The sequence below is a fragment of the Pseudopodoces humilis genome, chromosome 9 (genome assembly GCF_049639895.1).
Source record: "Pseudopodoces humilis isolate 2021_Gansu_Grassland_sample_001 chromosome 9, ASM4963989v1, whole genome shotgun sequence".
Taxonomy (NCBI): Eukaryota; Metazoa; Chordata; class Aves; order Passeriformes; family Paridae; genus Pseudopodoces; species Pseudopodoces humilis.
This window is the reverse complement of record NC_142208.1, coordinates 9628411-9655894: the sequence shown is the minus strand read 5'-3', so window position 1 is coordinate 9655894 and position 27484 is coordinate 9628411. Positions and strand designations below refer to the sequence as shown.

The 27484-nt window shown below is 39.0% G+C and overlaps 2 protein-coding genes across 6 annotated transcripts in view; one reads left to right on the top strand and one right to left on the bottom strand.

Moving 5' to 3' along the window:
• SHLD2 (shieldin complex subunit 2) overlaps positions 1-12184 on the bottom strand; it is a 34448-nt gene extending 22264 nt beyond the window's left edge. For 4 of the 5 annotated variants that reach the window (XR_015773260.1, XR_001331316.2, XM_005520452.3 and 1 more), the window contains exon 1: positions 11932-12184. The gene's annotated coding sequence lies outside the window, so the exon portion shown is untranslated. The remainder of the gene's footprint in view (positions 1-11931) is intronic. The other variant, XM_088059881.1, reaches the window with a different exon arrangement.
• A 382-nt stretch (positions 12185-12566) lies between these two features.
• Positions 12567-27484, top strand: part of GLUD1 (glutamate dehydrogenase 1) — a 29725-nt gene continuing 14807 nt past the window's right edge. The window contains exons 1-4 of the mRNA XM_005520451.3: positions 12567-13011; positions 24637-24717; positions 25563-25618; positions 26512-26575. Of these exons, the coding sequence (XP_005520508.1) occupies positions 12582-13011; positions 24637-24717; positions 25563-25618; positions 26512-26575 (631 nt within the window). The 5' untranslated portion in view covers positions 12567-12581. The remainder of the gene's footprint in view (positions 13012-24636; positions 24718-25562; positions 25619-26511; positions 26576-27484) is intronic.

Below are 27484 nucleotides of genomic sequence, written 5' to 3'. Positions count from 1 at the left end.
AAATCATCACAATTGAACAAAATGTGCATGAAGTATACTAATTAAATGCCAGAAACACTGATTTGGCCTGTACCCTCTTCCATGGTAATTCAGCTGTCTGAAAACACCTCAAGCAAAATCAAAAAACTCAAGGTATGATGTATCAAGTCATCCTGGATCTCCCTTTACCTTTCCAAGTCATAGTGTGGAACCGCAGGGCATACCAGCATAACCACTGATAAAAACCTTCCTGCACCGTTGTTCTCAGTCAAAGCACATAATTTTTATCACTGTTTTTGTTCAAGACAATACCTCAATTACTATCTGTACAGTGCTATTATTGCTGTGCACCTTCACTCAGCTGCCTTTGGTTCAGTAACTTTTATAAATGTTTTTATTTGCAGTACTACATAGTTCTGCCCCTGAAATTTTAAGTAAACTTCCAAAACTCCTGAAGTATTCAGAGTTAAGGATGGAACCTAAAGAGACTTATCTATTTATTAATTTGTCTTCATGCAGAAGCTGCTCCAATCTGAAGTAAAATTGCTATAAATTGTTTCTTTCTGCAATATAATGCAGAGAGAGTACAGATTAAAGAAATGGTCACCTCATAGTTTAACACCTTGTGTTTTGGAGCTGTAATCCTGTTTGCAAATGCAATTTTTTTTCAGTCTGCCAGGTGTTGCAAGTTCTATACTTGATTTTCACTAGAATAGAAACAATAGAACTGATGTACACAAGGCCAATATTGGCTACTGGAATATTAGCATTTTCTTTATCCAGAAATCTTGTGAGCTGCTATACAAAGCTAAAATCACAAGAGACTTCAAAAAACATTTTATAAAACATTAGCAGGAAGTTTTCACATAGAACAGAAGCAACAGTGCCAGTGTTATAAATCTATCTTTTTAACAAGAGTTCTGTTTAATGCCCCAACATACAAATGAGTCTGGTACTAAAGTAACTCTGAAGACTGTTTTGTAACCCACCCTTATTCCATGTCAAGTAACATCATTTACAGAAAGACAGTTACTGCCCTGTGTGACTTGTGGTGCTTTAGTGCCACACACACACACGGAATTTTACATTCTGTAATAACATGACAGAGGAAAATTAGAGGTGAAGAAACACAAGAAATTTGCACTCTATTCCATATCAAAGTATCTTATGTATCCAGCTAATGATTCAAGTAACTCCAGGTTTAACTTGCTTGTCTTAGGGAAGCACACAGAATAAAAATAAACAGCTATTGTAGTACTGAGCATATGACAGGAAATGAGTAAATATATATTGGTTTCCCTTCCAGTAAATTTCACATTATAATCTGTTTATATGAGCTTACTCTTAAAGATTTTAAAATTAGCAGATAAAGCAGAAAACCCAAAAAGCTATTACGCTAAACATGTGACCCATTATCTTTCTCTGGAGATTAGTAACCTTTACAACAGACCAGAGAGACAGGAATTCAAAAAGCAGTACAGTTTGTTCTGTCTCGGCTAATGTTCTGGGTTACCTGACATTGCATTGCAAGAACAATGTTAACATTACATTTTATATAAAAACTGTATCTTGAAGGTAAAACTAACATACCATCTAAATGGGTGTCACTTTAGGAGTGTGCTCATAAACAACATTAAGTGAGGTATGGCAACATTTCATGTTAAGTGTTGTGAAACACTGGAGCAGAAGAAAAATTTGAGCTAAATAAAAGACATAAAATGAAATCAAGACTTTTCAGCACAAATCTAAAAATCAGCAAATGGAGATTTAGTTTATATGATGGAAACCAGATTAAAATATAACTGAAGGCCTCTTTTCAAAAATATAATTATTCATTCAGTAAATACAAGGTATTCAAAGACAAGGGAGAATCAAAATATTAATATACTTCTGTCAACAGGAACTTTATGACATTACAATATATAAACAATGTATTATGAAGTTTACCTACCAACACAAAAACCATGCAGAAAACTGAACAGTCTGATCACAGTGAGAAAAAAATGAGTAAGTTATGGGTATGGATGGAAAGTTTCACAAAATAAGCAAGTGTAAGAATTTGATTTAATGAAGCTGAGAAGAAAAACATCCAAAACAATGTCCATTTAAGTTGCATTCCTCATTTAAAAAAGGCAAATATAGAAGAAGGAAGAGGTAATGTGAGAATTGAGAACTGTGCAATCATACTGTGTAGTTTTTAATTCCTTCATACATGATATTACTTTGTCAATTCTTTCTCCATATAGCAAACAAGTCTTACTTTACCAGCTCTCAAGGAAGTTATTAGTTATTATTAGTAGATTCCAATCCCAAATGGGAACCAGCTGTCAAGTCCCTTTACCTACGTTTATTCCTTTAACTTGGGAAACACAACGTTTAAAAAACAAGCACTTACATTTTAGATCCAGGTAATTTTAAAGGATAAAATTCTGATCCTGGAAGCTATTCTGTGCAGTTCCTTTCTCCAGGCAGCCCTGAACTGAAAAGCTGTTTAATGGGCATTTCAGCCTTCTTTGGAGCATGCAAACATGGAGAAGGAAGCTGTCCATCAGCAGCATTCTCCATGGCTGAGCATTACAAAGCCATTTACACTGTACAGCAGGATAGAATGGTGGTGTTATGTAAAGTTTTTCCCCTCCAAACAGAGCCTAGCTTCTTAAGACTATAATATAAAAAAATGAAATCCCCTTAAAAAAATGTCTTGACTCACCTTTCAAAAAAGTAAATTTCACTCTTGCAGCCAACATCAGTATTTTAGAAAGATGTGAGGAAACTTTACCCAAATAGGTCAAACCCTATTCTTTCAAATTCTCAATAGCTCATTTTATATAAATCATAATACACTTTAGTGGGGACTGAAGCTGTTCCAATGTAAAAGTTATTTAGGCTTTTCCACATTACACTGGCTTTCTAGTCTAGTTCCAGGCTCCATGACAGAAATTTGCCACCACTCTTCATGTTAACAAGAGTACTCATGATACTTCAAAAGTAGTTCTATCCAATTATTCTAAAAATTAAATAGTGACTTCTCAGCTCAGGAACTAGATGTCAAGAGCAGAACTATTGGCAGAAAGCTTGCCACTGATCTTTAGGATTGCTTTAGGACTGCTTTACAAGCACTGATGCAACGCGGGGTTTGAGCTTACTGCAGGAATGAAAGTCTCACGCCTGAGAAGTCAGAGCTCTGCCTCCTGGGGTTGCACTGCTGGACACAGGAAGGCCAGGGAACAGCTCAACTGCAAAGTCTGTTATTCCCAATGAGTCCATTAGAATTAGCAATTCATGCAGTAACAGAGCTAATAAAGTCACCTTCCTCTATCTCATCTCAATTTCATGCTCTTTTATGACCTAGGGTGGGAAAACACAAAAAACCAAACAAGTCTAAGTTCAAGACTGCTTCACTCCAAAAGTGCTGTTCACTGCTTTAAACAAGTTGATCTGACATTCTCAGCAAAAAAGCACAATCATATCTACACTGGCATATTCCCAAAGAACTCATGCCAACCCCAGCATTTACTTTGCTTGTTGAGTAATTCCACCTTACTTGGCATTTCAGAAATTCTTCTAACCAAATACAGCCACAGGTCAAATTATATTACCTACTCTTCACCTGCCATCATCCAATTTGCTGGATGAAGACTCGCTGAAAGACTGACTTATTTTCAGACATATTAAGCATTTTCATACAGTATGAAAATAATTCAAAGAAAATCTGCTGGGAAACATAAATGTAATGTATTTGACAAGCATTCCTTTCATCCAAACTGACCCATAAAAGCAGTTTATGAATGAAGCTATGGATAGTATTTGTTATTCCAAGAGAACATCTGCTCATTCCTCTATCACTAATTTCTATGGATTCTTTTAACCCAACAGAACCTGCAAAAGCCTACATAACTTCTATTTTTCATCATCTTCAACATAAAATAAATGATCTGCAGTTCCATTAGACATCCCTATTTCTGTTCCTAGGAATGAGTAAACTGAATATGCTCTGAAAAAAGGATAAACATTCAAGACAAGAAGTATTTTACTTACCACTTTTGAAAATAATCTAAGACTTTCCTATATTTCTTGAAGAAAATCAAGTCTGATAAGAAAGAAATTGTATGAGTTTATTAGAAAAGCAAATTCCAAGAGTTTCTCCTTAAGAATATATAATGTCCATACCTTCTGGCCTATATTCATTCAGATATGAGGACCATACATATAACCAGCTCAGTTCCAAGCAATACTTAATGTATTTGTCCTCCCAATATTTTTAAGAAGTTGGGAATAAATTATCATCTGGATTTTTTATGGGAACTGAGGCAATGAAAGGTTAAGTAACTTACTTTTGCTTGCACAGCAAATTGAACCAAGTGTAGAACTTACTGAGTGAATCTTACATACTCATACCTTAAACATTGCACTGCAATTCCCCAGTGCATAATCCTTCACCTTTTTGATAAGATACAAAACTACCCTTTTCACCTCAGCTTTTCACCCTACCTCTTGAGATCTTAACAGTCATCATCCCTGGTTCTTTAATTTCTACAACTACAACTGTCCCTGCAATATGAGATTTATTGTCCTCTGCTGCTTTTATTCCTTGCTTGAGGTCTCAAGTGCTGGTTTATAAGCACAAAATAATCAAATTATTCAAAGTCAGGATTAACACAGGGCATCTGATGTAACTATTTTTTTTGTTTAGTTCCTGAACCTCATACATTATTTGAAGGAAGTTCTTTCTTACCTTATATTGTGCAGAAGACACCCACACAATCAAGCCTTAGTTTTCAAAATGTTAAGAATTACTTTAAAACCTGAGGCAGTGCCCTATATTCTATTGTGACTTTAGAACTCACTCAGGGAGAAAAAAGATGTTTTGCCACATAACAGACTTTATTTTTTTCTTTTCATTAACAGGCCCATTAACTTGCTTAACTTACATAACCTTCACTGAATTAGCCATCTAATAAACATGAATAAACTGCACCTAAAACTGAGCAACATTAATGGACTTGCACTACAAGCATGAGTTCAGTGTAGGTGAGAGGTAGAGTATTTAGGGAGAACAGAACAGTGAAGCAGAGTGGCTTCTAATTCCACCCTTCACCTATTCATCTATTACTCTGAGGTTTTTGGTCACATGAGGAAGAAGCTCAGTTTCTGCTTAGGTAACCCAATGTCAGATTGAAGTAAATGCCACAAAGATAATGTAGCCTTAAAACCTGAGGTGAACACACAACATCCTCTGTTCAAGAAAGCTGATCTCTAATGATAACTGAACAATCTAAAAGCATACATTATTTAGATTGCCATTTAGTGTTCCTTTCCTAAACTAAAAAACACCAAGCTTATTTGAAAACTGATAAGATGAAAGAAACCAGGATAAGCTTCTACAAATTACATGGTGATTTTAACTCATTTACTCAGAAGACCACAGCATAGTAGTCTTTCTGAAACCAGAAAATCTCTTACTAATGACATGCAGAGACCCTAACTTTCCAGTACTTCAAAATAAGCTTAATTTCAACCTACTAGCTTTCAAACCAGAAAGAAAGAAAAAAAACCAGAAGAGATTAAGTAGAACAGGTTAGACGTTATCTTGCCAACACTGACAAGATCAGACAATAAATAATAATCAAGAAAAACCTGATAGAGTGTTTTCAAAAATTGTTCAAGAGTGCTCAAGAAGGAACAATTTAATTAAAACAGAAACACTTCTTTTGTTGACCTATTTTTTCATTCTGAGATTCCTCTGGGATGACCTATACAACAGTGATTTTTTGCTGGATCTCTACATCCAGTGGACACCATGCACAATCCCAAAGTCTGTGAAAGATGACAAAGAAAAGATACCACATATACATTTTTACATCAAGCATAACCAGCTATGTTTTTCCTCTCCCAGGAAATCCATAATGTGTTGGAAAATACCAGCCAATGTACTCCTGGAGTTTTCCAATAATACCAATTTCAATTATGCCAACAAACTTGAATGGCAAATCTTAATGCTTTGTATCTGGACTTCAACCACCAACATATTTCACAAAAGATTTAAGCATTCAAACATTTTTTAACAATCTGGATTTCCATAACCACTCTTCTAAACTGAAAGAAGCTAAAGTTGATTTTGCTAATAGAAATGCAAATAAAAACACTACAGGAGACTAGTATTCTCTAGTTCATAAGAGCTTTAATGTTTGTTATTTAAACAACACACACTATATTTATGTCAACAACTTCTGACTGTCAATTGAATATTAAACCAAGAAAAAACTGGTTTGCAGCCTCTGATACTGTGATTCCAGGCTGGAAAGATCTCGGGTATAATTTTCAGCCAGACAGCCAAGGACACCAAGAGTTGCAAAAAAGATCTGTTTCAGTTGTAAATGTTACTTTCATACAATTCTTATTTCACTCCTGGCAAACCACTTTCTACTGTCTGTTATTTGCTATGTTCACTGAAATAGACAGGAATTTTCTAAAAAACAGAATTTCCAGGAAATAAACTGAGTGAAGTACTTTCTTTTCCTCTGAACTTTATTTAAGAGAACAAAGCTGGCGTGCTCAGAGTGCATCTGTGGAAGATTTATACCTGTGTATCTATCAGCTTTCCCATTACTAGACTTATCATCAGCTGATTTCAAACACACTTAACAGCAGGATGATTTCAGGATTGGGTAACTATATCATGCCCTCTTTTGTCTTTTAAATTAGAAATGAGGAAATACCAATCAAATGTGAAAGATTATGCCACAGTGACACAAACCAGCTCCTTACACAGATTCTCGCTGATACAGGAATTGAGAAAGGAGAAGCCTTCACGCTGACCCACAAAAGCCTCTATCATGAATGGTCATGTTGATGGAAAGGTGACAGAAATCAGATTAATTTGTTACTGACTTCAGCAAGCTTTGGGTCAAACCTGCATCCTTCAAAGGGAGTTAATTTTTGTCCTACTCATTTGAAAACCAGAAGTGGTGTTACAGGGATAAGTGTCATTAAAAAGAATACTTAAAATCTATCAGTTAGATTATCTGGCAATACTCATTATCAATATATTGATAGTAGCAGTACTGAAACATGGCACTGAGAATTTCTGTGTATCTATAGACTGCCTGACCAAGAGATGAGGGCATCAGTTCCCATATACATGAAGAGCTTTTTATATCTGCTCTGTCACAGAGCTGAAGTAACCAGTTGGCAACATCAGTCATCATGCACAGCAACTATATAAACAGATGGTGACAGAAGGCCTTTAAAGCTAATAAACATAAGCACAACCACTTTTCATGGCGATAAAAAATATTTACTCATGAAGTAGTTATCAGAATTTATTCAATATTTTGATTTCAGCAGCAGAATTATTAAGTGAAAAGCTCAGAAAACTTCTCTGAACCACTGAGGGCTTTCCCAAGTAACTTTCACTTATGAATCCCTGTCAAATTCACATCCTAAATAATGGGCTAATAGATCTATTATCAGAATTTTGAAATAAGAATGGTATCTTGTCACAGAAGTTCTGGAAAGGTAAAAAAAAATAACAAAAAACAACAAAAAAAAACCCCCACCCAAACAAACAAACACACCCAAACCCAAAAAACCAAAAAAACCCCAAAAACTTCTGTTTGATTAAATAATAAATTTACGTATTATTTTGCTCAGCTACAGATTATTTTTGTAGCAATGCCTCAAGTAAGAAAACAAGACCCACTTTAGCCTAGTCCCTACTAGGCTAGACCTAGAGAACTTCCTACTTTACTTGCACAATTACGAGTTTCACTCCCTACTTTTACAGTGCTATAGACAAGCAAAAATATTACTATTTACAGATAAGAAAATGCAGCTTATTACTTGAACTTAGCAGTCAGGAAAAACTTTGATTTAATGCAAAGTAATACATAAAAGCATTAAATAATGTACCACAGGTACTTAAGCATTTCATTAGTGAGACAAAGTATTGAAAGGTTTAAAGCCTTTATCTCAACACAAAATAATCTGAATACCTCTTCTCCAATTTTGCAACATTGCAGAAAGCACATCTGAAATTTGCAGCATGTGCAAATTTACTTCTGCAGCCTGCCTGGAAAACCAACAATTTCAGGTTCGTTTTTATTACGGGAAAAGCAGTAAACAAAGAAAATGTACAAGTCAGCTCTCTAGATTGGCTATGGCTCAACACAGGTGAAGTTATTTATAGAGAAAAGTCTCTAAACCAATAGATCTCAGTATTGATAGCTAACAGCAAAAAGGCTTTTAATAAGCCTTGGTCTCTGATTGGTTGTAAACAGATGACTGAAATGAAGATTTCTAGTTAAGCGTTCATTTGGTAGAAGTGCTCATATAGCCAGTCACAAATTAAGGGGATCTTCTGGTATTCGCCTAATTCATGTGCTGCGTGTAACAGCATCTTACAGGGACAGCCCTCCAGCAACACTGAAGCCAAGCACACATCCTGGTTCATTTCTGTTACATCCTTGGCATAAAAAGGGAAGAATATAATCAAGAAATATGGCACTTAGAGTACAATTTAATCACTAATTTGGAATTAAAATTAATTGGAATTAAAGTTAATTACATTCACTATTTCTTAGACTCTTTAATCTGTAGTATATTTGTTTCATTAAAAAATACATCTTTGAAAGAACAAATGCTGTATCAAGATTACCTTCCATTACTCTGGAGACTGAATGCTGGTACATCTTCCTACACATAAAGAAACTGCCATCTCTATTTCCACATCCTATGCCAAAACTAATTAGACATGAAGTTTTTACTTTAAAGCATTGGGAAGGTGAAAAATTAAACCCATGAGCTTGAGAACATCTCAAGCTAAAGATCTGGAAAATAATTGGATTTCTATTTGGCACTATTTTAGTACATTTTCCCACAATATGCAGGCAGCTCCCATGCAGGAGGATTTCTGTGAAGTCCTACACACTTGCTGCTCACCTGCATCTCCATTTAACACAAATGCACAGGATTTTAGCCAAGAGGCATATCAATAGTACTACACTTACATTCCTATCAGATTCACATCCTCACATTCACTCAGAAAGTATTCTTCAACTGTCCAAAGATCTGTTGATTCAGAAACTGAACAGTTTCTGCAGCAGTTTGGGGTAAGAAAATAACCCCAGCTCTCACCTATTTAGTTACACTACCAAGGTCTACATAAAACAGTACAGCACAACATCTAAGCAAAGAAAAAAAGGCCTTTTTTGGCAATTTATGGTGAAATGAGGAAGGGAAACAAATGCTCATATAAGCAATTCAAAAGCAAACAACTTGTTTCAATTTTTATTTGGAATTTATCTCAATCAATTCTTTAAGCAAGGGGTAAGAACTGTCAAGTGCATCATGCAGTATGTCTCACAACTTAAAATGATATTTTCTGAAACAACTGTAATTGCATTTTCCGTTTATTTCAAAAGCAATTTTGTCTTCCCAGAAGACAGTTTACCACAGAAAGGAAATGGTCCTCTGTACAGATGAACTTTTCTCCTGAGTGTGTTGTCTAATGGAGGCTCAAACTCTGCACCAGAGGCAACCCCAGGGTTACCCTGGATTTGAAGGGCTCGGGCAGAGAAGGGAAGAGTTATCCAGAGCCCTGGGAGGATCCCTAATTTGCAGCTTCTCTGGTCCTTCTCATCTGCTCTGGTCAGCTGTTAAGAGAACTGGGATGTAAACTGGGAGTAGCTATCCTAGTTTCTGAGGGAATTCAGCACCAGTACACCCTGGGAATGTTTTAGCCCAAATAGCTAGTACTTCAAATAATATAATGGATTAAAGCAGGAAGTATTTGATTCTTGTCTTAGATCCCTTTTCTCAATAAAATCTTAAAATCTGACACATAGAAAATTACTCCTCCTGCTATGAAATTGCTGATATACACCTTAAAACAGCAGATTGCTTTAGGAAGGCACAACACAGTATTTATTATTGTTCTTATCTCTAATAAAAATAATGTTAAAGATTATATATAGGATGTTTTAGAAACAAATTAAATCAAGCTGTTTGTCTTCTTCAGTTATACTTCAGAGATTTTAAACAGAAACTGATACCTGTCATGTACACACAGTTGAAAATTACCTTGCTGCAAAGTCCATGAATCATACAGACAGTTCCTACCACACAGGTGTTGAGTTTTCTCTACTTATGTCTCACTTCAGATGGACCAAAACTTTGTATGAAATTAATGAAGTTAGTGAAACTTCTGGTTGTGAAGACAAAAAAAATTACCTTTTAATCCACCCCAGTGGTGTTTTTATTCTTTTTTACTGATGCTACTCAAATGTGAGTCTTCTGGTGGCACCTCACATGCTATATGAAAGTAAAGAAGATACAGCTCCTCTTTTATTATCGCAATTACCACTTTCATGCCTGCTAGAATTCATTCTGAAGTATGCCATTTTTAATTTCCTCCAGCAAACTGATTTTGATTCAACTGCTTAGCACATAAATACTCGAATGGAGGACACAGATAGTGTAATAACTCCTGCCGCGAGAAAGGATGAATCAAACAGAAATACGGTGCAGACTTGCTGAGTTTGACAAACTGCCTGTAAATTGTACACATTATTTCAGTTATAGGAACATACAAAATAAAACTCCCTAATTATCTTATCTCTTACAATATTTAAAAACTAAGAAATTTAACATGCTGATTTAGTTATTCTCAGCTTTCAATGCACAGCTTGTTAAATGTTTTACTGTAATGCAGTCTTGTTTAGAAAGGAGGGTAGGCATGGTACTGTCATTGCTTCAAATACAGCTGTGTGACTGAGACCCCGGAGAGACCCACGTGGTTCTCACATTGCCATGTCCCATGCTCAGTCTCAAATACATCCACATACATGTGCTACAAACAGCCTGACACTGCAAGCAGCTGATAATTGAGTGTGCTCGTAAATCAGAGAGAACACAGCTGAAAGCAGGATAGGAGTTAAGCACATTAACCTTAAGATCTACATGCTTGAGCAAACCAGCTAATCACATTCTTCATTTAACCTCTGTGTTTGTGCAATGATATTCCAACCTACAGAACAAGGCGGAAGTAATTACCTGATAAGGACTAATTGCTACAATACCTCTCACCACCTTCTTTCCTTATGCATTTACAAAATATTTTGTACAGAAATTGAGCTCTAGCTAATGAGAACATGCAGATGACTGAAGTAGTAGCTCAAAAATATGAAGACTGAGAACAGTGCAGTTCTGTGAACTGAAAATTAACACCAAAACAGAAGTTTTCCACAAACCACCTATACTACGGACAGAAAACTAAATCAGTATGCTTGTTTCTGAAGCCCTGTGTGAACATCCAATGAACAAACCAGCTTTTTTCCCCCCGTATCACTATCAAGGATCTTTGTTCTCTAGACCACAATTATAAACCATCCTCATTACAGATTAAGCCAGCCTTAATAGAGGTCCGGACTTAAGAGAATTTCAGATTCTTAGAACAAAGAGCAATATCAAATCAAGATAAAAATTGAGCATCAGATGTCTGAAGAGTTTATGTGAGTTAAAGAATCTGTGACTAATCTCCCTGCTGACAAATACACACAAAAAGTTAAATAACTTTCCCACAAGCCCTGCAGCACAGCCCATAGTGGTTTAAGAGATTCCCACAGTGATAAAGCAACTTCCTGGTTATTCCTGTCTTAGGGGCACTGATCTCCCACAAGACTAAAAAGAAAAAAAAAGCCACAGTATTTTCCAATTAGCAGCCCAAACCGACAGAAAATTAACAAGCCACTTAATTCTTCTAAAATGAACCTAGTTCAATAGTACAGCACACTCTCTCATGTTCTGAAAGCAAATCTTACACAGTTTAAAGAAATATTCTTAAGAGATGTTGCCTGAGCTACACTTAAAAAATGGACCTGAATGGACTAAGACCCAGCAAAATGAAAAACAGTCGAGGAAACAAAGTAGATAAATCTCAAGGTCTTTTCCAACCTCAGTGATTTAACGGTGCTATGAAAGCAGCCATGTTGACAGCTTTACTCGAAGCCTCTGTCCCCTCTCGGCAGGGCAGTCACATAAACACCCGTGGAAAAACTGTATTCCCCCACAGGTTCCTTTCCCTGTGAGCGCTGAACGCTGTGTGAGCACGCCCTCACTTGCACCGTACTTGCGCTAAGAGAAACCTCGTTTTTCACGCGGCTGAAGGGCGGCACCTGAAGGCTACTTGCCCCAGGCTCTTCACAGGCCGCCGCGCACCCAGCCGGCGCAGGGCCCCGCGGGCCGGGTGCTGTGGCAGCGGCCGCGCTCCCGGCGGGGCGGGCGGCGGGCCCGGCCTCACGGGCGGGAGCAGGAGCGGGAAGGGGAACGGGAAGGGGCGGTGCGGCGAGTGCGCACTGGGCAGGAGCGGCCCGGCCCGGCCCGGCCCCGCCCGCCGCGCCCCCTCCCCTCCGCGAATCCCGCCGGGGGCGGTGCGGGGCGCGAGGCGCAGGCGCGGTCGGGAGGCGCGGAGAGCTCCCGCCCTCCGCGCCCTGTGGGCGCGCCGCCCCCCTGCAGCCCGCGTTTAAAGGCGGCGGCGGCGGCGCCCGCTGCCTCCTGTGACAGCGGCAGTGCCGCTTCGATCTTCACTTCTGGCGGCTGCCGCCATGTACCGCTACTTAGGGGAGCTGCTAGCGTCCCGCCTGGCCGCCGGCTCGGTGCTGGCGGGCGCGGAGCCGGGCGGGCCGGCGGCGGCCGGAGGGGCAGTGGTGGCGGCGGCGTGGGGCGGGGGCCGGTGTCCCCGGCGGCACTACTGTGAGGCGGCAAAGAAGGAGGACGACCCCAACTTCTTCAAGATGGTGGAGGGGTTCTTCGATCGCGGCGCCAGCATCGTGGAGGACAAGCTGGTGGAGGGGCTACGCACCCGCGAGAGCATGGAGGAGCGGCGCCACCGCGTCCGCGGCATCCTCCGCATCATCAAGCCCTGCAACCATGTGCTCAGCGTCTCCTTCCCTATCAAGCGCGACAACGGCGAGTGGGAGGTGATCGAGGGCTACCGGGCGCAGCACAGCCAGCACCGCACGCCCTGCAAGGGAGGTGAGAGCCGCCGCCTCCCTGGGCCCGCGGAGGGCCGGACCGCCGTGCCCCCGGCCAGCCCCCCCCGTCCCGCCGCGCCCGCTGCCCGTCCGGCCAGCGAGGGCAAGCGGCTGTCTCCCCGTACCCCCCGTGGTATCCGATAGCCGAGGGAAGGCAGGCGTAGGGCGGTTCCTCCGCAGCCCTTCAGCGCTCCGCTGTCCCGGCCCCGCGGGTGACACCCGGGCCAGCTCCGGTGCCGGGTGTCGCAGCTGCCGGTCGGGCCTTCGCCGCACCCACCGCCGGTCCGGCCCTAGGCATGGCGAGGAGAACCCCCGCCTAATTGTAGCCCGATGTGACTCAGACCTCGATAGTGTTTGTAGGAAAACGCGGGCGCACAATGCTAGAAGTGCCTGCTCGAGTCGAGAGCTGGAGGAGCCACTGTCCCTTCATACTCAGTCTTCTGTGTTCGCGAAAACCTGGTACTCACACAGAAAACATCTGTAGAGAAAAATAACAAGTTAACTGTGTTTCTCGTTACCGGCTGGATACATAGTTAGACAAAAGTGATTTTTCTGGAAGTAGATCCCTCAAGGTAGGTAGGTGAGACCAACGACATGCCGAGGGACCGGGAGGGTGAATCCCTCTGGAGCTAAGCAGGGCTGGGCTCATGGGATCGGCCGTCATGTCAGAGGAATCAGAGTCCCTTTTAGTCTGGGATAGATAGCATCTCCTTGAAAAACAAATACAGATGTCCTTCAGCATAACTTACTCAAGAGCTCTGATGTTTGTGGACATTTGAGTGTTGGAAACCATTTCAGGTCTGTGCCTCAAACCAGAGCTTCTGTAGTCTGTAAACACATTTTTTTTTCAGTGTACATCAGCTTTATGGTAAATAATGGTTACAGAAAGCAAGTGATTTCTTATAAATTAAGTCCTCTGACTTCAAGACTAGATTAGGAAGGGTGTTCCTAGGTAAATGTGTTTGTGAGAATCAGTTCAGCTGGTATATATATATGACATGAGGATTTCTCTCTGCAGCACAAATAGTGTGTCCTGTTAATGTGATTCCTAACATTCCAAAATCAAATAGCTAATGAGTTTCCTGTGACATGATAAATTCTTAGCCAAAAGAGGCTAACTCAACTTTTGGTTGTTTACTTGAAGCAAGAATTAGCATCAGACTTAGTTGTAGCTGAAGTTGGGTGTGGCTGAAGCTTACTCTGTGTGAATCTATGCCATTGCTGTAATTTTTTTTTAAATCCTGATGGATATCACACTGCTGTTGTATCACTGCTTCAGTTAAGTTACTCTTTTCTGCTGCTTGCAAAAAGTCCTTTGCTGTACAGCCTGTGTTACTCTTAAGATCCTGCTTGCATAACAAAATGCAGTCCAGTGGCAAATTAAGTAATGAAATAATATTGATATACGATAGCTTCTAATATTTCACATTAGTATTGCTCCTAAGTGAAGGAACTAATGTTTATGCAACAAATAATTATAAAATGCACTGTATGTGAACAAACCCCACCAGCTGGGTTGGGTGATTGGACACTCTCTGTTCTGATACCTAAATTACTAAATCCTCACCAGAATTTCTTGATTTTCAGTGGCATTTGTTATGCCTGTCTGCACTCACGCTGGAGCACTTATAGGCAATTGAAAATGACAGCTACAGAAAGGAAGTCTCAGTAGTTTGTACTTTTCTTGTGTTGCTCCCCCACCCCCTCTGAATTTAGGGAAGGAATTGCAAATGATATTTCCTTTCCATTCTTAAACACAGAGATCATGAATGGATTTCACCTTCTACTGCTCTCTAGGAATTTGCTCACTATCAGGTGACAGATCTGAATTTGTAGTAAATTTAAATGGGATGCATGATAAGCATAGATCAGTTGCTTGAAACCTGCTATGAAAAAGGTGTGAGGAAGCAGAACATTTCTACTTTAATGACAAAGGCGCAGTAAAGGTATTTCTGCATTTATAGTACATTTGATCCGCCTGAAATTCACCAACAACTTGAGCTTTTGTCTGAAAGGCTTTTTTGAACTAGAATCTTACAACAGTCCACAGGGATAAAAGCACAAAGTCCAATGAAATACAACTCCAAACTCTATATAATGGTATGAAATAGGGAAGCTTGCTGAAATGAGTGTCCCACACACTGTGGACCCCAGAGTCCAATGCAAGTAATTAACACCATCAAGGAACAGCAGGGGACATACGGCTCCCTTTTAAAAGAAGGGATGAGTTAACAAGTGGAAGGCTTGCAAAGACGTTGGGAAGAACACAGTTTCCACATCGTTTCACATGCAGAATTGTGACCTTAACATTTGTGCTTCCTAAAAAGTAAACTTTGATAAAACAAGGTTACTTGTTTTGCACTTTTTAATTTTTTATTTTTTTGAGTGTGTGTGTCCTTGCTACTAAGAAAGAAATGGTTATTTACTAGAATAGTTGAGTTTAGTTACTGTTAGGTGATTGCTAGCAAGTGGGGATGCTTTGCTGTGTCTATTCTTTCAAGCGGCATTGTGCTTTAAAGGCTCATATCTCTTGGGGTTTATGTAAACTGAAGGATAAGAGATGCTGGTTACAGAATATTAAATACTGTTCTGTATGCAGATTAAACAAATGATCAAAGTACACTTTAAGATTCAAGTCGCAAATGTAGGAGTACAAAAGTTTTTTGGTCTTTTAAAGCTTGTCCTCTTTTAATTGTTCCTAATTTTTTCAGTACATTCATACCAAAATACTTCATTAGCGATTGTATGTTACTTCTGCATGCCTTTCTGTTTATAAGGGCATTTACAGATTTAACCATGAACTAATCAAGAATTTTAAAATCTTGATTTAAATGCCCTAGTCTTGGAGACAGCTGAATTAATCAAAGAAAGAGTCTAAATAAACATTTTAATTATAGGCACTTTAGCAGCACCTTTTTATTTCTACTAAATATTTGTAGTTAACAGTATAACATGATATTTCTATCTGAGATGTCAATTTCTTTGCCTGCTTATTCTCTTCTGGAGTGAAACCTCAATCTCAGTTTGGTGTTCCAGCCCAGATATGAAAACTGCCAGACTTTAAATGCAAGGTTTATCTTTATAAATCTTACATGTGCAGGCAAATGATATCTGCTAGCACAAACCAGCAGTTCCTTGACTGGTAGTCCTTCACCTCCTCTGTGCTGGTTTCTCTTTTGCCTGCAAAGTAGGAATACCTCAGCAGAGTGAATGCCATGAGAGGACTGCTTTGAAAAATCAGGTCCTGAATGCATGGATGACTATGGCCTGATACAGCTGCATGAGGGAAAATCCAAGATCATCAGCCTTACATTTTTTCTGTATAGGCAAACTCCTACACCATGGTGAGAAACTTGACTGTCCTATTTCTATTCAAGAAGTACAATGCTCTTAATACCCTAATTCTAACAATCAAAAGCATTGTTAATAAAAGGAGAATATTTAAAGGCTTATCCTACTTTCCTCTCTCCCCCAAAAGCACATGTAAGAACACAAGTCAGCTTGGTTGTGTTGGATGTAGCTGTCGTTACATAGCAGTGCAGGTGACTCTTCATTGGGTGAAGAAAAGTGCTTTTCTGGAAAAGAAGCATGAGGTACTGAAGTATGCTTTCTTTTCAGTTTACAACTTCTGGTGGCTTTTTACCTTATGGAGAGAACCCAGAAATAACACTTCTTGTTTAATTTTGTGGTGCTTACCAGTTTAATTGTTGTAGAAGTTAATCCTTAATTCTGCTTTGGGGGTTGCAAACTCCTGCAACTTGAGAAGGTGGTGATTCTTTTTCTTAGCAGTGCTTCTCTGCTGTACTTTAGGAATCTTTACAGAACAGTCATAAATATCCCCAAGTGGCAGATCTTGCAGTATGTCCAGCATGCAAATCCAGGTTTTAAGGACACCGTTTTCTGCAATGTAACTTTTTGCTAGAAAGGAAAAATCAGTTAGATGCCTCCTCATCCCACTGAGAATATGGAATAAGCAGTTTTCTTGTGTGTTGGAACTCGGGTTGCTTACGCTCCACGTGTAGTATTTATACAACTGGATTGATGCTGCCTGGTAGCTGAAGTAATGCTGTGGGTCACATCACTCTTTCCTTTGCTGATGTGGTGACTTGCATGCCAGTGGCCAGTACTAACAGGAAACCACAGCTGCTCTTGTTCACTGCACTGACAGCTGCCTAAAGAAGTAAAACAAACCAAATAGGGTACAGGAAATGAGATGTCTGAATACAGATGACTTTGTTGGAAAGTACTCTGGCAGCTCCTACTTAAAATAATAAATTCTAAATAATTTCATCAGGTTCTATGAAAGGTGTAGAACTGGTTAAGCTGCTTTTTATGTGGTTGCTGATGGCTGTTTATCATTAATTGGTCAGTTTTAGAAAACAAAATAAACTTAATGAATTTTTACCTGCTTAGTAGAATGGAAGTGATTCCATTCTTGTTAGGCAGCATTTACTATGGAAATAATGCTGTTAGGTGGTTTTGAAACCTTTTCAAGCCTTTCCATGTTAATCAACTGTCCAACAAGTCTGTTATAAGTGAAAGCAAATGAATCAGAGCTGGAAACAGCCTAACTTTTGTTTGTGCTCACCCAAATTGCTGTAACCAAGTCTCAGCTGCTTCCTCAGTTCCGAAAGTCTTTAAAACCATCCTTAGATCTGGACTAGATTTAGTATAACTTTCATTTACAGAGGAATTTTGCAAAGCTTTGTCAAACATAACTTCAGAGTTCACTCTTTTATGTGAAGACAAATGAGTCTTACTTGTTAAGTTGACTTGGAGGTGAATGAATTTGATTTCCTGTGTGGTGCTGCCTTGGCTGGTTAGTGGAAGGAGCTATTCTGTGCTACAAAACTTCCCTGTTGTCTGGTCTTGGCTGCTTTTATTCTGCCTATCAGGATTTATCCTTCTCTCTTGGCTCATGAGTTCATATTAATGAGTTTCTTACAGCATAAGGTGACTTTTATTCATGCCACCCTTGCCGCAGTTTTCCAATTGCAGAGGTCCAAGGCTGGCACTGATCTCAGTGCCCAGTCACAAAATACCCTCTGCTGCAGACATTATTGTGTTGAAAACGATGTACATACCTGATGATGGAAACCTTACTTGCAAAAGAAAAACTTGAACATGTAGGACTTGGACCAGTACAACCTCATGTGCTGTCTCAACATTATTTATTCCTTTTCTAAGAGGGTAAGGAATAGTGCTGTAAGGTATCTTGGAATCAGCAGAGCTGTTTATCTTGGGGTTGAAATAATGGCTTTGCTTTTTTTTAAGTCATGCATGGGTGAAAGTTAAGAGCTTGTGCCTTTGGCCTGGGGTCTTTCGAGTAAGACATGGAAATGTACCCTATGGACCATGCAACAGATAGAACTATAACATGGACCATCTGTAACCTGAAATAAACCTTGGAAACTGGTCTAACTCCAAAGGAGTGTGAGAGTTTTTTGGTGGGGGAAAAAAGGTAATTAGCCTAGTTGTGATAATGCTTCCAGTGTTATAGCTAAAACTTACATGAGTGCCTTACTTGCATGGAATCATTAAGACTGGAAAAGACCTCCAAGATTGAGTCCAACCTTTGACAAATTTTCATAGGCTTCTATTCTGTTTTTGTAGTTGATCTAACTTCACAATTAGTGCAACAGGGGATATACATTTAAATTGCAAATTAAAAAAATAAGGAAAGAAATGTATGCCTTGTCTTTTACTCTTTTAATATGCAAGTTGTAATGTGAACCATATCAGATTTGTTTTTACCTTTGATATTCTTGTAAAAGGCTATGCCTTGCTCTTTTCACTGTGAATCTTTTTAGTCTCAGCTTTTTCATATAATCAGTTCATACCATTGCTGTGGTAGCCAGCTTTGTCCTTGATCTTAAATAGTTGTTTTCCCTTGCTACTGTTGGCTCTTTGTCTATTTATAGAGAGATCATACCTCTCTCAGCATTGGGCTTTCTGCATAAACACGTGTTGGGGAGAGGAATCTCCTGTGTGATAGTCTCCCTCCTGTTCTCTGGGTGATCCTAGCAAGCACTTCTTTGTTGCATGAATTGCAGCAGCTCCATCTTGTTAGGAATTAGACTCTTAGGAGGAGCATGGAATTTGCCTGCCTCATGTCAGCACTGTGGTGGCTTCTTGTTTTGTGGCTCCTATGGCATTTGGACAGCCAGGGCCAGCTTGTGTGTTCTTTCCCCCTCTGCACAACCCCCCCTCCACACTTGATAATAATATCTGGGTGGAAGCAGTTTACTGTATCTCCTGGTTTCTGTCCTTGTTACTGCAGTGTTGAGTGCACTTTAATGAGTGACCGAATCCTTTAATCAGGGCTGAGGTAGTTCTGTAGGTGAGAGACTTCATAGCCAGATTCTAAGTGCATAAATTCACATCCTATTTGCTTGCCTGGTAGTGTACTAAATTTGCCATATTCACATTTAAAACACTAAATCTTATCAATGCATCATAGGTAATTTTTGAATAGAGAAAATTCTTGCCTTTTCTCAGTATGGATTGAAATAAACATATATTTTTGAACTTATTTCAAGTGCAGCTTCTTAAAAACATACAGTAAGTGTTATACTGAAGTATTCTGTCTGAGTACCCATGATCAATTTATACATACTGGTGCTTAAAGCAGAACAGTGGGGTGTCTCTATAGAAGAATGTCTGTCCTGCCCCAGCTTTGTAGCTGTCTAGTGCTGTGTAAGAAGAGATAAATATTTTTATCTCCTCTCTTGGCAGTTAGTGAATTGAATTTAGGAATTAGTGGTTCTTGCTGCTGATTGGTGTACAGTGTTCTTGTTTTCCTGTACTGAATTACTCATCTTGCTTTGTTAGGTTTATCTGGAATTTCTTTGTCTTCAATAACTACAAATTGGTTGCTGTGCTGTTTACCACACTTTCCAAATGGTTAAATAAGGCTCAGCAGTTTCCTTCTTGGGAAGGTTGGAATGTTTTTCTGATTGCTTTTCTAGAAAAATGTGTGTGTTCTAAAAGAGTTTATTGCTTGGATGATATGTCCCTACTGAGTTAGGTGTCAGTGAATACTTAGTTTGATGGTAGTACAATCACAATTGCACTTATGTACTTACCAAACATGAAAATATTATACATAATCCAGAGTTGAAACATTAAGGAGCTGGGACTGATTCATGGATTTTGCAGAATACATAGATGAGCTTCTATACTGAAACTCCTTCAGACTGTGGACTTAAGCCTTTGGACAGGGTCAGGCAAGCTGCTAACCCACAGAGCTGCTGCAGAACCCAGTGTTGCTCGTTGGGAGATTAACAGGCCTGTAGTCAGTCCTAGAAACTTCCAAAGGAGATCATGACATCTGTGGTGCTGAGTGCTGTATGGGTAGTGTTGGATAGCTGCTGCTCTGGAAGGCTTCTTTTGATGAGCAAGCACTTTGCAAACAGAGGTGAGCAGAACAAATGAACCATATTAACAGGAATTGTCATCTGTAAAGGACCCAAATTAGTTCCTAAGTTCACAAGAGCATGAGAACCAGAAGAAAACACTAAAGTCAACGCAGGACAAAACTCTTGGTTAGGTATTAATACTTTAGATGGAGAAGCAAATGTGTTCCAGGTTCTGGGGAACTTGAAAGACTTACTAAGATTTGCAAGATATTTAGTACAGGAGGAGTAGTTTACCAAGTGTTTTGCTTTGAGCCGTTGCTATGGCAACTGTTTGGGGTTTTTAAGAGACTTTGTATACCTCATGCTCGTTAGTAGTGGGGGCACATGGAGGTACTACCATTTAGGATCACTGCACAAGAAGCTTAGAAAATAGTGACACGAACTTCCCCAAATAGATTTGTAGGCGTACTAGAAAGGCAGTAGTCATCCTGTTGTGGTGGCTCTGTACACCACATTTTCTAAGGAAGTGTAATAAACACACTTAACGTTACAGAACATACTGAAATCTGTACAATGCAAAATCTAGTAGGATGTATAACCAGTTTTCTTGGAAATCGAGGTCTTTGTTATGTGTATTGTTAGTACGCCCCTTGCTACAAAATGATAACATGATTAAAATGATAACTGACTGCTGTTGCTATAGAACCCAAAGTAGCCTTGCTGATAAAAGGACTACTTTGATGTGAAGAGGTAACTGACTGAAGTATAATATTTCCATAATGCAGATCATAAAAAAAAGTTTTAAAAGCATAGACACTGTAGTGTAGTGATAAAACCTTCTCTTTTTACTGACCAATGCTAGAAATTTAAGTGAAAACATTTCCTCATTTAGAAGCCTTTGTGCTTAGAGAAACAAAGTCACTCTTAGCATACTGTTTAACTTCTTAGGGCGTGGTAAGTAAGGAGAATTCTCATCTAGAACAAGAATTCATATGTTTTCCAATGAAAAGTATTTTCCATGGCCATGAGTCATACTGTAACTTGAGGCTTCCTTCAGACTATTTTTTTGTAGTAGTTTGCTGTAAAAGGCACAAGTTTCCAGAGACATACTGCGTGGGATTTGCCAGGGTTTAAAAAAATTGTAATCTTGCTACGTAACAGTGACTTTGTTTGCTTTTATGTAGTGAGAACCTTAAAAAAAAGCCAAAAAACCAAACCCAGTATTTTATCTCTGCATATGGTCCATTTTTAGGCTCAGGCTATTGAATGCATAGTAACACTGCCAAAAGAGTCACACAAATGCGTGGCAATACTCCTGCCAATTTAGGAAGCTGTCAAACTAAATTTCAATGATGTCCAAATAGAATAAAAATTAAGTAAGTCTTTTATCTTTGTGCATCTGCTTGCAGATGGAATGTACAGCATTTTCAGATGCCTGCTTCTCATCAGTCTTAACAGCTTAGCACAAATAACTTCCCTATCAAGAGGTGGCCTTCCTGTAGAGTAATTCCAATTCCTGGAAAACAGTAACTGGCTGAATTGTAAAAAGGAATGAAATATTAGCACATCTTACATGTTATGTACTCCTATATGTTATATGTACTCCTTATATGTTATGTATGCCAGGGAAGGGAAAAATTCATCACACCTGTCAGAGAACCTGGGTTCACACCTGAACTTCACCTAATGAAAGATTTTACCACATTAATTAGAGAGGACTGACCAGTAAAGTCAGCACAAGTCTCAGAATTGACTGATCTTCCACTTACAAAGATAAAGCCAGCAGTCAAACTATTTTAATTGCAGCTGTTTAAAAGCCTGGAAAAGGAGTTAAACCGTATTCAGAAGTACAAAGTTGCGCAGAAGATAACAGTTTTGGCTTCAAGTCCAAAAATTTTCTGTTTTCTGGTATGTGTACATGGCTGACAGATAGCCCCAAAACTAACAAAGTACTGACAGGCTTTCAACTGAGCTGCCTTTTTCCCTATTTACCTTGACATGAAAACTTAACATTTATTACATCAAAGTTTGTGGTAGTCCTTGATTGTAATACAAGGAACCAGAGATCTAACTTTTTGACATGCACTGGCGTGAGTACATGCACTAGCTACTGTCCTGCTACTTAACTACATTCTAGTTAAAGTGCTGCTTGTTTACCTCTTCAGATGCTGTCTTCAGTATGATTTGCAGAAGAGGCTTTTCCCTCTCTTTTTGTATTTTGCTTCTCTCTTTAAACTGTACAAGATAATTATCCCAAACTACTTAGTCTCCTTGCTGCTTCTCACATATCAATAAATAACATTTTGCATGCCTGCAGGAGTACATTTATAGCAAAACTGCTTTTGTATACACAGCTTGGACGTTTAAATAAGTATATGGGTTGAATAAATACACAGTGATCTAGTTCAGCTGGGGGTGGAGGGGCAGAGTTCACTTCTGGCCAACATAGGCTGTGACTCCAAACTTGGCTGGCTTGAGCAATACTCAGATGAGACCTGTCCCCAGAGTACCTGCTCAACCAAGAGGGAATGATTTCCTCAAGCAGGACAGACAGTGCCATAGGTAGTGCTTATTCTTGCTTAGAGCTTGACAGAAGGATAATTGCTCCTCTGAAGGATCAATCTAAGACATATTAAAAAAAACCCAACACATTTATGTTCTAACTTTGGTCTTTTGGGCTCTGATAGGTTCTGCTTAAATTTTGAATATTACTTCTGATGAGAAGGTTATTGAGAGCTCAGACATTAACTCCTTGCAGCTATCTAAGTCAGAAACTACTTAGTTTGCTTTTGGAGACCACCCTTCCCCCATGTACACAATAAATTTAAATTCTGTTCTGCAGAGGCATGGTACTTTCTTTTACTGATTGAACTCACATAAGAAAGCAGCACTTGGCCCTCAGCTTTATTTGAGCAGCACTTAGTTCCTTTGAAACTGGGATTGTTTCCAGAGCATTCAGGAATGGCTTTCATAGCAGCACAGTGCTTTAGTTTGGGTAATGTATGCTGGCCTTTTTTCACTCCTTAGAACCTGAATATGGTCTTCTCTTTACATAATAGGAAATTTGTGGTGCCATGTTCTGGCATCTAAGGGACACTCTGTGCCTGCTACAAACCACCGTGCAACTTGGCTGAGCCTGCAGCCACAGATTTGGGGAGTAGAGATGGGAATAATAAATTATTCATGGCTCTGTTGTATGCTTAGTTAAGTAGGAGAAGCTTGGATGGAAACAAACATACAGCCATAGGGCCCTTTTGGCTGTGGCCACGTGACTTTGGGCACATGTTGATCTTGAACGTCATGTTTAAGCTTCTCTAGGTCTCTATAACTGCCCTGTCAGTTTGGTTAAATATTTCCTACCCAGTAGCTGTCTTCAGATACATGAATCTTAACTTTGAGTGCACTCAATTTATTGATCCATTTTTCAATTTTTTAGAAGACTGGTAAGAGGCAGGTAAGAAGTCTCCTTACCTTTGTATAACCATTTTTTACTCAGCTTTGAACTGCCTTGGGTGCTGGGCTTATCTATTCTGCATCTGAGCTGTTGCCAGCACACAACAAATTGAATTTGCATTTGTACCATGTGTCAGCATACACTTGCAGCCCTGCTGAGTGACTTGGAGCAGGGAATGCAGGTGTGGGCTGGCTTCCATGTGGATGTGGGATGGGTGGCCTGGTCTCACAAGCTCACTGGTGTAGGACTATTCCCTCAAAATGTTTTTAAAAAATTCAAACTAGCAGAGTGGTTTGTTGTGTTTTGTTTCATGGCTGTGCCTAGCAGCCAGGACCTTGATGCCAAGGCTTAGAACTTAACAGGAGATTGTATTACTCTATCAAAAAGACCTTGATTATAACCTGTACTGATAAGTTATGTTCAGGAAAAAAGTTAATCTTGTATATGCAGTGAATGAAGTTCAAAGCTAAAGATATTATGGAATGCTGAAGAGCTTTATCAGCCTCTTGAAAACTCTGCTCTTAGCTACCTGTCAGCTTGATTCATCTTCAGCACAAGGAATATTCACTTTTTTCCCTAAGGCTGGGTGCTGCCATTAAGCTGCTTCATAGAAAATGACTGAAGTAGTGAATTTCTGCTACATAAAAGATATTTAAGTAGGGAACAGGGTCTTGTTCTTTACCTCTTAGAGTAAATAAGTTGATAAATGACCTACTTGCACGTTAAAGATTGATGTAGAATTACCCTTCCCAATTTATAAATACTTATGAAGTTGTTTAATGAATTCCTATTTTTTCTCCCGTGTCTTTTGCAGGTATTCGTTATAGTATGGACGTTAGCGTGGATGAAGTGAAAGCCTTAGCGTCTCTCATGACATACAAATGTGCTGTGGTTGGTAAGTGTTCATTTTTCAAGCAAGATTCCAATCTTAAGTTTCAATCAGTACTGATATAATTACATAAAAAACCAAACATGTAAAGGATTAAAATGTATTTCAGACACTAATCTCTAACTTAAATCTGTAGCAAGGTGGGAAAAATCTATAGTGACCAAAATAATAATACATATTCCTTCTGCTGTTACTGAAAATAAACTTCTAATAAAGTTGCATTTTTATTTGTAAAGTCCAAATTCTGCTAACTACCCTTTCCTATAGAAAGTACTGCATCTTGAACTCAAATTCAGATATGATCAACTTGGATTAGTAGGGGACTAATTTTAGGAGGAACAGATGGAGGCTGTAAAGGATTTAGGCAGGGGGAGTTGTGGAGAGAGAGGGATAAAATTCCTTTATGCGTTATAAAGAAGTATAATTTGTACACAGCTACTAAATTGTAGAGGAGTTTGGAGAGAATCTGCATATTATGTGTAAGAAAAGAAAGTACTTTCCTAATGTATATAGATGTGCTTAGGACTTCCAAAGTAAATTTTTTGAACTAAACCAGTAAAATATAAAAGGTAAAACTTATTATTTCTACAAGTGTCAAGGACAAGAGATATTTAAGCATAGAAAATCTGAATAGTTAATTTTCGACTTTTAAAGACCATTTTCAAAGTTCCTTGAAAGATCTCCCATTTTATAAGAGTACCTAGATCAGATTATAACTTACACTTCAGAAGCCATGAACACGGCAAAACCAAAATCACTGCTAAAATCAAAGATATAATTAACACATCTTTCTCATGTGTTCTGCCTTTATTGTTGAAAAAGTAAAATGATTTTCCTTTGCATTCTTGTAGATGTGCCATTTGGTGGGGCAAAGGCTGGTGTCAAGATCAATCCCAAGAACTACACAGTAAGCCTAATCATAGATAAAAATTTGGTTATCTGCAGTACTGAAGCCAGCCAGTTAAAAAAGCTCTTCTAAGGGCATTATTGACCACTTAAAACTTCCTGCCACTTCTGCCTCTGTAAAGGCTGAATATAGCCTGTGCATGCAAATAGGTAGGAAAAGAGTTTTTAAAAGGTCTGTGTTTCAGAGGTGGAATACTTCAATTACTCAATTCTTATTTTATTTTCTTTTTTCTGAAAATTAGGAGACTACAAATAATTTGGAACCTGGATTTTTTTTTTTAAGTTGAAATTGTTAATAAAAGCTTAAATTAAGTTACTCTTTGAAAAAAAGTTAATGTTTTTGTTTATTTTGACTAATAGTTTTATGCTCCATTAAACCATTCTATGCAGTGTTCCAGTGTGAATAATAACTAACTTGGCTTATAAAAGGTTTACTGCAGGCTTGCCTTCTTGCCCTAATTAAAACAACTGGTACAGAAAGGAATACTAGAATACATAACAGATATTCCAAGCTCAAAGCTCCTGTAAGGATTTGTGTCAAGTCGTTTGCTTGTGTTGATTACACAACTGGCCAGGGCCAGCTCTTGCTGCTGCTGGTTGTAAATCGTTCACACGGGATATCAGATTTGCTTGCTGGAAATCTCTGCTGTGGGCACAGGTGGCTCTTCCTGTGCCATGCTCCTGACTTGTCACGGATCAGAATGTACAGAAAGAAAGCCCAATGTTTCTTGTGCTGCCTGAATACCAATGGTCTGCTAGGGAGTGGCATATAAATTATATAAATTATGAATCATCCTTCTAAAAGAGGGCGTTTGCTTCTGCTTGGGCTAAGTTTGAGAAAATACTTGTAAGCACTAATGATTTCTTCTGATATTTATTGTGTTTTCTCTGTAGGACAATGAATTGGAAAAGATCACAAGAAGGTTTACCATGGAGCTGGCAAAAAAGGGCTTTATTGGTATGTTGGGCAGCTTTACTATTCAAATTTAGGAATCTGATTTGTTGTGCACTGGCAGTGTCCATTAGGTAATATCCTTAAATAACAGTATTTTTGAGAACTGTAAACAATTTGGGTACAGAACTTTCAGCAAGAACCACAAAGAATTGAGTCATTGCATCCTACTGCATTTTAAAGGGAACCGTGTCTTAACATTTTCTGGTGGCTGTTCTGCTATGAGAAGCCACAAAAGCTGAGGTCACAGTATCCAAAATGAATCACATTTCTCTCAGAGTTAGACCATAAAATGGTGACCATATTTATTGCAGTTTTAATCTCTAATAGCAAACTCTTCACTGTTACTGTTTCCTGGCGTCTCAGTTGAGGCTTTTGGCAGGTATCTGAGGAAAGAGAGGAAGGAAATAGAAGATCCACCCCAGCAAAAGCTGATGGCTTCACCCATGGCAACCAGAGGCTGCAAGGGAAGTGTAGGCAAGAAGCATAGGAGCTTGTTTTAACAGAACCTCTGTTCTGCTTCTGTAATGTCAGTAGGGGCTTCATTCACACTCAGCCCTGAGCTGTTCCAGTAGCTTTGCTGTCTGGACATCTCCTTTGCAGAAAGCTGAATATTACCTGCTCAGCCTTTAATTAAAGGGAGCAGCTTTACCCAGAGAAGGTTCTTACTCAAATGAATAATGAGGCATGTAACTAGTTAAAGGTCTGTCGTGTATTCCTGATATCTAACTGCCTTGGGAATGTCTATCCTTTTATCTGCATTTTCTTGCTCTTCAGCCAGAATGTTTGTCATCTGCTCTTCCAGAGTATTATCATCTAAATTAAGCTCCTTTATAAACACACTTACTGATGTTACATGTGACTATGGTTTTACTATACACAAAGCAAGCTGTAGTGATCATTAGTTCAGTGACA